Source organism: Acipenser ruthenus, chromosome 14 (assembly GCF_902713425.1).
Source record: "Acipenser ruthenus chromosome 14, fAciRut3.2 maternal haplotype, whole genome shotgun sequence".
In the NCBI taxonomy this organism is placed as follows: Eukaryota; Metazoa; Chordata; class Actinopteri; order Acipenseriformes; family Acipenseridae; genus Acipenser; species Acipenser ruthenus.
In genome coordinates this window covers 20585164-20595587 of record NC_081202.1, presented here as the reverse complement: position 1 = coordinate 20595587, position 10424 = coordinate 20585164, and the positions used below count along the sequence as shown (strand labels likewise).

At 36.6% G+C, this 10424-nt stretch overlaps 1 protein-coding gene across 8 annotated transcripts; it reads left to right on the top strand.

The window, feature by feature from the left end:
• The first annotated feature begins 1268 nt into the window (after window positions 1–1268).
• On the top strand, window positions 1269–10207 carry LOC117419680 (L-threonine dehydratase catabolic TdcB-like). 8 transcript variants are annotated; one of them, XM_058986076.1, is made up of 9 exons: window positions 1269–1418; window positions 1517–1567; window positions 3662–3780; window positions 6551–6729; window positions 7148–7329; window positions 8318–8448; window positions 8851–8999; window positions 9373–9462; window positions 9846–10207. In XM_058986076.1, the coding sequence occupies exons 1-9, from the start codon at window positions 1365–1367 to the stop codon at window positions 10085–10087; spliced, it is 1197 nt and encodes a 398-aa protein (XP_058842059.1). In that variant the 5' UTR covers window positions 1269–1364; the 3' UTR covers window positions 10088–10207. The 8 variants fall into 8 exon arrangements, with proteins under 8 accessions (XP_058842059.1, XP_058842060.1, XP_058842062.1 ...); XM_058986077.1 differs by lacking the exon at window positions 1517–1567 and having other exon boundaries at window positions 1295–1418; XM_034926273.2 differs by lacking the exon at window positions 3662–3780 and having other exon boundaries at window positions 1371–1418.
• The last annotated feature ends 217 nt before the right edge of the window (window positions 10208–10424 follow it).

Below are 10424 nucleotides of genomic sequence, written 5' to 3'. Positions count from 1 at the left end.
CCCTGTAGCTCTGATATGGAGTCTTGCATGCACCGCTAGCTACGATATGGAGTCTTTCCATCCACCTCCGGTTTCTTCATTCCGGAGGTGCATGCAATATATATATATATATATATATATATATATATATATATATATATATATATATATATATATATATATATTTGCATGCCCCGGTAGCTAAAAGCTTAGTTACGGCTCTGGGCAAAACCAAAGCCCTTGGCCAGTATACAATATTTTTCTCTAGGCATTCTTTTCTGTTGAGCACTCCTGACACCGTTGAAACGGTGAGTCTCAGGTCGCCTGCGGATACATAAGTCCAATCATTGCGTCTGAACCTGGTGTGTAATCCCAAGGTAACTGCTCACTTTTAACACGATTTAAGACTTAATTCACGTTTTAAGTAATACAGTGTCCCCTTCAAACATGTTAAAGGAGAGATTCGGAAATAACATTCAAACTTATGCGCGAGTAAATACCATCCTAACTCCTAACATCCAAAAAAAAAAGAAAAAAGAAAAAAATAACAATATATATATATATATATATATATATATATATATATATATATACTTTGCCTTGCGAAAGTATTCGGCCCCCTTGAACTTTGCGACCTTTTGCCACATTTCAGGCTTCAAACATAAAGATATGAAACTGTAATTTTTTGTGAAGAATCAGCAACAAGTGGGACACAATCATGAAGTGGAACGAAATTTATTGGATCTTTCAAACTTTTTTAACAAATAAAAAACTGCACTCAAAGGGCAAAATCGGGAGTATCGTTTGGCACGTCACTGTTATTATTACTAGTACGTTATTATTCAAACGTTCACCGCCCGGTTGAGAACCTAGTGCCTAAACCAATCAAATTAGCGTTTTTTTTGTTTTGTTTTTTTTTGGAGGAGGGAGGAGCAACGAGGGGGATCTTGAGAGAGTTAACCCTTTGTGGAGCGGATAAAATAACATGACAAAAGACGTTTCAGATTTATCAAAATTATTGGTAGGGACAATTCAACGGTCCCTTGACATTGGTAGGGACATGTCCCTACCGTCCCTAGCTAAATCTACGCCGGTGGTGGATTGAACCAAAAAGAATCAGACACCTAAGAAATTACCATGTGACATAGACAATATGGTGATTTTCAAACGACAGACAACACCGACAGGTTTTTATTTTATTGTGTTTGGTATATAGGGTTCTAAATGATCATGTTTTTTAAATGAATCCTGTGCTATTTCAGGTTTTTTGGAACTGTTAGTGTAATGTATGTTATGTAACAGGTGGGACCGCGGGAACCAGGAAGTGTTAATTGTTGGCAGTATAAATATCGGCACCATAAGGGTGCAAGAGAACCAGGTAGTCGATGTGCAGCTGTGTTTTGGTGTTCCTGTGTTCCCGTGGTTCCCCCTGTGACGAGGTAAGCTGGTTGCACTATTGTTTTGCTCCCTCTTAATTTTTATGTGCAGTACTCTTTTGGTGTCCTGGTTTTATGGTATTGTTATTGGTATATTGTAGGGCGAGTCGGCGGATATACTTTTGGACGTCAGTATTCCGGACTCTCCCGAGGTAATGTAAACTGTGTTTTCAATGTAACTGCTGTGTTAGATTTGTTGTGGTGGTGCGGCGTAACAAGGTTTCTTTTGTTGTTGTAGGAAGTGGAACGCCGCCAGCCACTGTTTCTGCTAGTTGTCTTTCCCTGTGTTTATCTTGCACATTGTTTTTGCTTATTATTGTCCCTTGTTTGTTTTAGTTTGTGTACGCACGTTTTTATTTGTCTTTACAGTTTTAATAGTATCGTGCAGCGTTTAGCTAGCTTTTAGTGTGTGTCTATAGGAGCTGCGAGGGAGAGCGTCGCTATTGTAGCTGCTCTGCTCTACAGAGCATTGAACGTTTAGTCAAGTAAGGTGCTGGGTTGTGTTTTCTTTTTGAATTGTGCACTATTATGTTTGGTGTGGTGATTGTTTAGAGTTACACTTTTAATATATTTACTTTAATAATTCACGTGTGGTTTCTTTTTGTTTATTTTATCACAGGTGGTGGTTGACTGCCCTTCTGGGCTTTGGTGGGTGGAGCAGCCAAATATTTATTAATTGGATGGACGTTTCTCTATCTCTCCTCTAGGTGTCGCTGGGGACAATAAATAAGCAATTATTCTATTGTGCAAGATATATGGTTAGGATTGTGTGTAATTGCACTGCAGCAATTGTGGGTTTTAGTGTTGTTGATAATAAAGATTTTGTTGGCACAACCAATTTCCATTCTTTTGTCTTTTCATTTATTTGAGAGGGGCTCTGTGTGGGGTACCCAAATATTGCTGCTAGATTAATAAGGTTATGTGAGGTTCTATTTCTCGTTAAACTATAGATGGCGTAGTCTGCATCGCGACCTGTACAGTTAAATAGAGAATAGGTCGTGGACGCCAGTTACATTAAGGAAAGTGTATACTTGAAAACTTCGTGCCAGTACTCTTTGACATAAGAGACGTGGTGAAAGGGGATATCCAACATGACAGACTTTATAAGCATCTTCACAGTCTTTCTCTGAGGTACAGACACCATGTTCATCCAGCGAGTCCCAATTCTTCATAAACACACCAGTTACCTGGTAACCTAAAACAAAAGCATATCTTTCTTTCTTGAAGTATCTACAAATTAAAATGACCACATAACCAAGCCCAGACCTTTAGAAAACAATTATAGATATTTGAAAACAGTTTAAACATGTTATTTATATAAGGAGGTTATTGGTGAAAAGGGGTTTATAATTACATAAAAGGCGATCACAAAAATAACTTTAATTGTTATCATAATGGCTTAATTAAACAAACAACTTTATTTACGTGATTGTTAGTAACATGTCACTACCGTATTCGCCCTCAGTATCACCGTTTTTTCCTCCCCACCTCTTCGTTTGAGCAGTAGCGCTGCTGCTAGAGCTATCCACTATACCAGACATAGCGCAAATAACATGTCTCACTGCCTGCATAATGTAAAAAGTGTTCAATGAAACACAAATACAACAAACTAAATGACAGAAAAATCACGTAATTAACCACAACACAGCATCAACTGGGGGAGATGTCGGGAGAGTTCACGGAGACCATTCTGCGCAGATTCTGTGCAGAACCTGACCAATTTAGCCAATGGGTGCGTGCACAAAGATCATTCTTAGAACATCATTGGCTAAATTGGTCGGATTCTGCACATAATCTGCGCAGAATGATCTCCGGGAACGCTCCCATTATGTTAGTGGTCCAGCTACAAAATATGTTCCAAGGGAAACGCCTTTCCAGAATTAAGTATCGCATGCATTTTGAGTTTGTGTTCATACGATACACCCTCGTGGTTTATACACTGATTAAACTAAAGCCAATAGCTATATTTAAGATGAATGTGTGCTCTTCAGTTGATTTCTGTTGAAAACCAAGCTTCGAATATTGCTTTAGAAATTGTTCTATTGGAGTAACGGTGAGAATGTGTTCTAGGAACAGTTTGCCTTAATTTTGTGAAATTGTATGTTTATTTTGTTACAATAAGTTATTACAAAAACGGTACACTGTTTCCTTTTTATTGTCCTTTAAAATATGTTTGCAATTATTCTGTGGAGCTCTGAGTTATATCGCTCCAAAAAATATTAAGATTTATTCGATTTCCCCTACAGCCAAAACTTCAGCGTACAGCCAGACAGCATCCCATCACGTTCGCGTGCGCACAAGCTATAGTTATTACTGGCTTCCTCTCCTCGTCAAGCGTAATCAGTTGTCACGGGACAGGAACCAAGTAAGTTTATTTTAAACCTTGAAACACTTTCATTTGTATAACGGTGTAGATACTGGCTAGCACAGGGGGATTTTTATTTTTCTCCTGAGGCCCACCTGTTCAGCTGCATTAGGCACTGCGGCCCACTATTAGCACTTCTTAAGAAAAATGACACATTAAAAAATGTAAAAAAAAATAAATAAATAAAAAAAACTGTAACGCTGTAAATAAACTTAATCTATTTTTTTTCATTTGAATGTTGTTTTTTTCTTCATTGGTATTTGTATTGTTGTTTTTTGTTATATATATATATATATATATATATATATATATATATATATATATATATATATATATATTTCAAACGACAGACAACACCGACGGGTTTTTATTTTATTGTGTTTGGTATATGGGGTTCTAAATGATCATGTTTTTTAAACGAATCCTGTGTTATTTTAGGTTTATGGAACTGTTAGTGTAATGTATGTTACATTAAGGAAAGTGAAAACTATATTAAATGCGTAGAAAGTTGTTGCTGCTGCAGACTACAGTTTGGGAACACCCGGTCTAGCAGTCTCCGAAGTATGTCGAATGCAATGCAGGAACGCTAGCAGCTGCACGGGTATGGCAAGCCATTGGGGCCAGAAATGTATTGACACAACGCGTAAGAAAGTTTGGCAAATCGTTGTGAAACTGCCAATGAAAGGGTAACATTCTCATCAACGCGTAGCGGATTTCTTACTAACGTGTAAACAATTTTACAAACGATTTGATTCAACGCGTTGGCACATAGCCAATCAGTGTATAGTTTTTAAAAGTCGTGTTACTTTGTAACCCTGCCCACAATGCGTTGTGGATTTTCAGCCACAGCCAATCCCGACTGCCCTTATATGGCTGATAATAAATGCTCAAACCACTGACCTGCTCACAGAGTAAGAAGATTGACTTATAAGTAGAAAATATATTATATGCGTGTGCGTGTATGTCTGTGCATCTTAACCGTTCGTATTTATAATTCTCATTCAAACAAGACAGGTTAAGAATTTTTTTATGTTTGTTTGTTTTTTTTAATACAACGAAAATGTTTACATACGGTGTCTTATTTACAACTATTATTTTTTTAATAACATTGAATATATTCTTGTATGAAATTTAATTATTAATGTAGCGGGGTTGCTCACGTCACTTTAAATAGGCACGTTTGACTTAACTATTGTATTATATTCACTTTTTATTGAATGGTTTTTTTTTTTGGTCACATAAGCACGTTTATTTTGGCGCATTGTTTTCTGTTAGTTATGCTCTCCTGTTACAGCTCCCATACCTGTAAATTGTTTGATTTGGGAGAAGCTGAGCACCTGATGTAAATGTTCCTGATTTAATGATTCCAGAGATGATTTGTCCAGTGTGATATGAACCTGGATTTGGTTGGAGTGGAGGCTGACGCGCTGCCAGCTAACCCTGATTCAGCGGGTGGTTGGAGAATACAAAAATGAAACAAAGTGCCACCGAATTTAAAGGCGCATCCCTGCTTCTGGCTTTCATTCGGTCATGTCTGTTTTGAAACAATTGTAGTATTTTAAAAGGCATGGGGTTTTATTGGCGTGCTGGAGATAGGGGCGTATTGGTTTTATTGTTGTTTTTAGTGAGTCCCGTCTCTGCGATCTTATTGAGCCGCACTGCACTTTAGTTTTAAATTGAAATCTTGTATTGTTTTAATTAACTGGCAATGTGAACCGCATGTCGTGACTGTATGCTAGATCGGCCCTATTTGTTAAGTGTAGTTACCACCTGTATTTAATAAAATGGTGTTCACTGCCCGACACAGTATTGTGGTCTAGCTCATTTCCCTTATGGTATTCTGCCTGGCTGATCCCACCCTGATCGGAAATAATCGGTGCCCCTCACGGGTGCTATAGCAGCTTGTTGAAGGATCAATAACATTACCGGGGAGTTGGTTCCAGACCCTCACAATTCTCTGTGTAAAAAAGTGCCTCCTATTTTCTGATCTGAATGCCCCTTTATCTAATCTCCATTTGTGACCCCTGGTCCTTGTTTCTTTTTTCAGGTCGAAAAAGTTCCCTGGGTCGACATTGTCAATACCTTTTAGAATTTTGAATGCTTGAATCAGATCACCGCATAATCTTCTTTGTTCAAGACTGAATAGATTCAATTCTTTTAGTCTGTCTGTATACGACATGCCTTTTAAACCCGGGATAATTCTGGTCGCTCTTCTTTGCACTCTTTCTAGAGCAGCAATATCCTTTTTGTAACGAGGTGACCAGAACTGAAGACAATATTCTAGATGAGGTCTTACTAATGCATTGTAAAGTTTTAACATTACTTCCCTTGATTTAAATTCAACACTTTTCATAGATTCCTTCTTCAATTTCATTATCTCCCATATGATATTTATAATGCACATTTTTATTGTCTGCATGCAGTACCTTACACTTTTCTCTATTAAATGTCATTGGCATGTGTCTGCCCAGTTCTGAATGCTGTCTAGATCATTTTGAATGACCTTTGCTGCTGCAACAGTGTTAACCACTCCCTAATCCATGTGCATGCCTTTCCTTGAATCCCTACTGCATTCAGTTTGAGAATTAATCTTTTATGCGGGACTTTGTCAAAAGCTTTCTGGAAATTTAAATAAACCATGTCATATGCTTTGCAATTATCCATATAATTAATAAATGAATAATAATAATAATAATAATTCATTAAAATGTGTTGCAGATTTGTTTTGTCTTGCCTGTTTAGTTATTGTCGTTGTATTTATTAATCACAGAATGGAAATAACACCTGGAAAGCAGCTTACCCTGGAGATGTTGAAGGAAGCCAGAGACACCGTGATGAATAGCCCTCTAGGAGTTGTTAACACTCCACTAATACCTTTGAGTCAAACAGCATTACCACTGGATGTCACCTACAACCTCTATATAAAGATGGAAAACATGCAAAGGACAGGCTAGTATTTTCAAATGTTTCTACAGTTGTTTTCCCTAGAGGAAATCCAAATCCCAAGACCTACCACTCTGGAAATCCTGTGTTGTGTTGTGTTGTGCTTTGCAGCACTGCCATGACTGTGTGGGATGCTTCCAGTGCTCATAAAGATCTTTGGTAATCACACCAAAAGCTGCCAAAAGGCCTTCCTTGTTACACCTCGCGTACACTAATCAACCTTTTGAACAGCTGTTTAACAAATTAGAACGTTGTATAAATGAGATTGATAGAGTGTGTTTAGTGGACTGAGTAGGTGACTCAAAATATGAGCAATTTGCAATGTCCACTTATAACCATTATACAGTATATTCTTCATTTTAAAATACAATTTACATGTTTGCAAATCCAGAATGACTTTGTTAAGAAGATATTTCTTTTACAGGTTCCTTTAAGATTAGGGGGGTAGCTAATCAATTTGCTAGAAGACCAAAAGGAGGACATTTTGTTACAATGTCAGCAGGAAACTATGGGAAGTCATTTGCTTATGCCTCAAAACACTATGGTTCAAGAGGAAAAGTACTGATGCCAGAAACAGCCCCTGCCACAAGGTCTTCTGTAATCACTGTAAGTGATTTGTAGCAGATTTAAAATAAAATGAATCTAGGCATGCACATTGATATTCAGAGTCTATAAGTAAAAAGAGGCTGACATGAATTACAAAATATTTTTTGCATATATAGTCAATCTCCCTATTGTTGGTATTACAAAGAAAGGCTTATTTTAATCTTTGTCTCTATAGGCCAGGGCACATTATTTAAATATCGCCGTAAATAATTATTACAGGAATACTGTATTAATGCAGTAAACAGAGTAGACCATCTTTTCGCTAAAAGGTTCATTTGGACCCAAGCAATATAGTGCGATTGTATTCTATTGGTGTACATTTTGAGACTTGACTAAACTTAGTATAAATCAATAATTCATGTTTTAAACGTTTTAACTGTGCATATCTTAATACCAGTGCCTGTTTTGTTATCTTTCCAACAACTGTAAATAAGTTAGGAAACTTTGTACTTTACAATAGTTGTAAGCTCATTGCTCCTTTGTGTCTACAATAATGAGCCTGAGTATTTTTTTTAACAAATTCTACATTTCAAGTTATTTTTAAAGCTTGTGGGTGTGTGCTTGCATTTACCATTATATTTAGGGTATTAACATTATATTTAGGTTATTAACATTATCTAAATCATTGTATTTGTGGGATCATACAGCAGTCAGCGGTTACTGTTACTTGCTGCCATGATTACTGCTATTCCTTGCAGCTAATATATGTTTTAAAAATACACTTGACAGCTTGGATTATTTTTTACTCAGTTTAGTTTATTACTACTAAAGGCTTTAAAATAACTCCCCTGAGATATCAGCCATTACAGTTATTCAGTACCTTTTTCATTTGCTTTTTTTGTTTCTTTAACAAATGTTTTGGTATCGTCTGTAATTCATATTACAGTAAATCAGGGGGAGCTTTTTCATTGTAGGACTTAGTTGGAAATTTCTGAGTGCAGGGTTTTATTAATGAGTCTTCCATTTTTTTTATTTAAACACATTTCAGAGCTTTGGAGTTGAGGTGGAACGCATGCCAACTACATTGTTATTGTCTGCTGTTGAGCGTTGCGTGCAGGAGGATAATATGACTTTCCTGCATTCCTACGATGACATAGATCTAATTGCTGGGCATGGGAGGTACACTAAAAAAAATGACAACTTACAAAGGGCAACTAGTCTTTACATAATTAAGGTGTTGGAACATATAGAACATATTTTGTTTTATATAATCCTAGTATAAAGATTCATTGAAGTTTTCTGCGATTGTATTTATGTATAAACATGTTTTACATTGTTTTACAGAATAAGATATTTTAGCACTGACTATTTTTAAGAAAACAATGTTTGAATGCTTTTTTTTATATTTACAGATCCAAATGTTTAAGAAGTATTACTAATGTAATCATGCTGTTATGACTGGGGAAATAAAATGGACACAGATAGTATTAAGGAATCCATGAACTTTGTTTGCAGTTTGCTCATCTGAAACAAATTTTTGTAACAAAGTGATTTCTAGCTTTCTCTTTATATTTACAATAGTCTTGGTCTGGAAATCCTTGAGGTCATCCCTAACCCAGATGTTGTAGTCCTGTGCTGTGGAGGTGGAGGGCTATTGGCTGGTGTAGCTGCTGCCATTAAACTTTCAAACTGTAACAGCACTATGATATATGGAGTTGAACCAGAAGGAGGTAACAATATTTTAATTATATTTATATTTATGTGTTTCACATAAACAGTCTCCCAATTACTGTAGTTCATTAAGCATGCTGGTATTCAGTTATAGAGCAAACATGTTTAAGCTTATTGACTCTAGCAGGGATGGAGACAGAAACTTCAAATTATAGCCTGCGTTATCACTATCGATCTGAAGTAATGCACCTGTTAGCTGCCAGTAATGGTTTGTACTGAACCTTGGAGTCGGAGTAGGATTCAGTATGCTTATCAGCAATTATTTTGGAGCATGTGTAATTTACCTCATCAATTTTTCAGATTTAGTATTGATTGTTATGTTTAAATATTTGAATCATTAACAATGCTTTTACTATCTGTTATTGTAAACAGCCTGCACCATGTACACAAGCTTTATTGAGAAGAATCCAGTATCTATGGATGCAAAAAGTATTGCAGCAGGACTGGCTCCTCCTTTTGCAGGTGAATGTATTATGGCCTAATCTTCTTTCTGAATTTTTTTTTTTTTTTTTTTTAAACTGTCAAGTTTTTAGCAAAATTTATCGGCAAATACATTGGCCCAAAAACTGCAATGTGTCTTTACAGTCTCAATCTGTTTGTGACTTGAAATGTTATTTCCAGTGGTGGTTTTCTGCAAATTTTGACATTCCAGAAACATCTGTATATTGCCTTAATTTTCACATTGGACAATGCAGCCACCAGTGAGGGATTAGCTGGCTGCACAGGCAGCCAGTTATGCTCCTTGTAAAGTCAGAGATCCTTCTGTTCTTCCAGAATTGTTAGTGAATAGTTGCACAATGCTTAAATAGATGTAGTGGTTCACCAAGTTATTCTCTCTGTTCTAGGTGCCATCACATTTCAGATTTGCCAACAGTATGTAGAAGAAATTGTACTTGTCAAAGATGATGAAATTAAAGCTGCAGTCTCCACACTGTACAGGGCTGGCATTGTTGTGGAACCATCAGGAGCAGCAGCCTTTGCAGCTATTTCTGGAAACAAGATACCAGACCTCAAAGGGAAAAATGTAGTTGTTGTTTTAAGTGGGGGCAACATTGGTAAAGATGAATTAAGCAATTTTCCTGATTAAACAAAACATCTGTGGAGAATATAGTTTTCAGATGTAACAAACCAGTATGCTGTGTTAAACCTTATGCAGACCTACAGTAGCACAACCATGAATATATGAAAATAAAATAAATAAACTCAATGTTATCTGTGTTATTGATATGGCAAAGTGTTAATGTGGCAGAGCTGTATTGAGAATCAAATCCTAGTCATGAACCAAATCTGCCACCCTGTCTTAAGTGTGAGGTCAGCTGCAGCGTTGTAAAGTTTCTGCCACAAAAGGGATCATGTCTCTTGTACAGTGCAATACCCACAATCAAACATGACCAAGGGAATCATGTACCTAGAACATCCGGATT

Coding starts and splice junctions, on each gene's coding strand:
- LOC117419680 (XM_058986076.1), top strand. CDS start 1,365: ATGTGCAGCTGTGTTTTGGTGTTCCTGTGTTCCCGTGGTTCCCCCTGT. Junction 3,781..6,550: donor TGTCACGGGACAGGAACCAA/GTAAGTTTATTT, acceptor TATTAATCACAG/AATGGAAATAACACCTGGAA. Junction 9,463..9,845: donor ACTGGCTCCTCCTTTTGCAG/GTGAATGTATTA, acceptor TCTCTGTTCTAG/GTGCCATCACATTTCAGATT.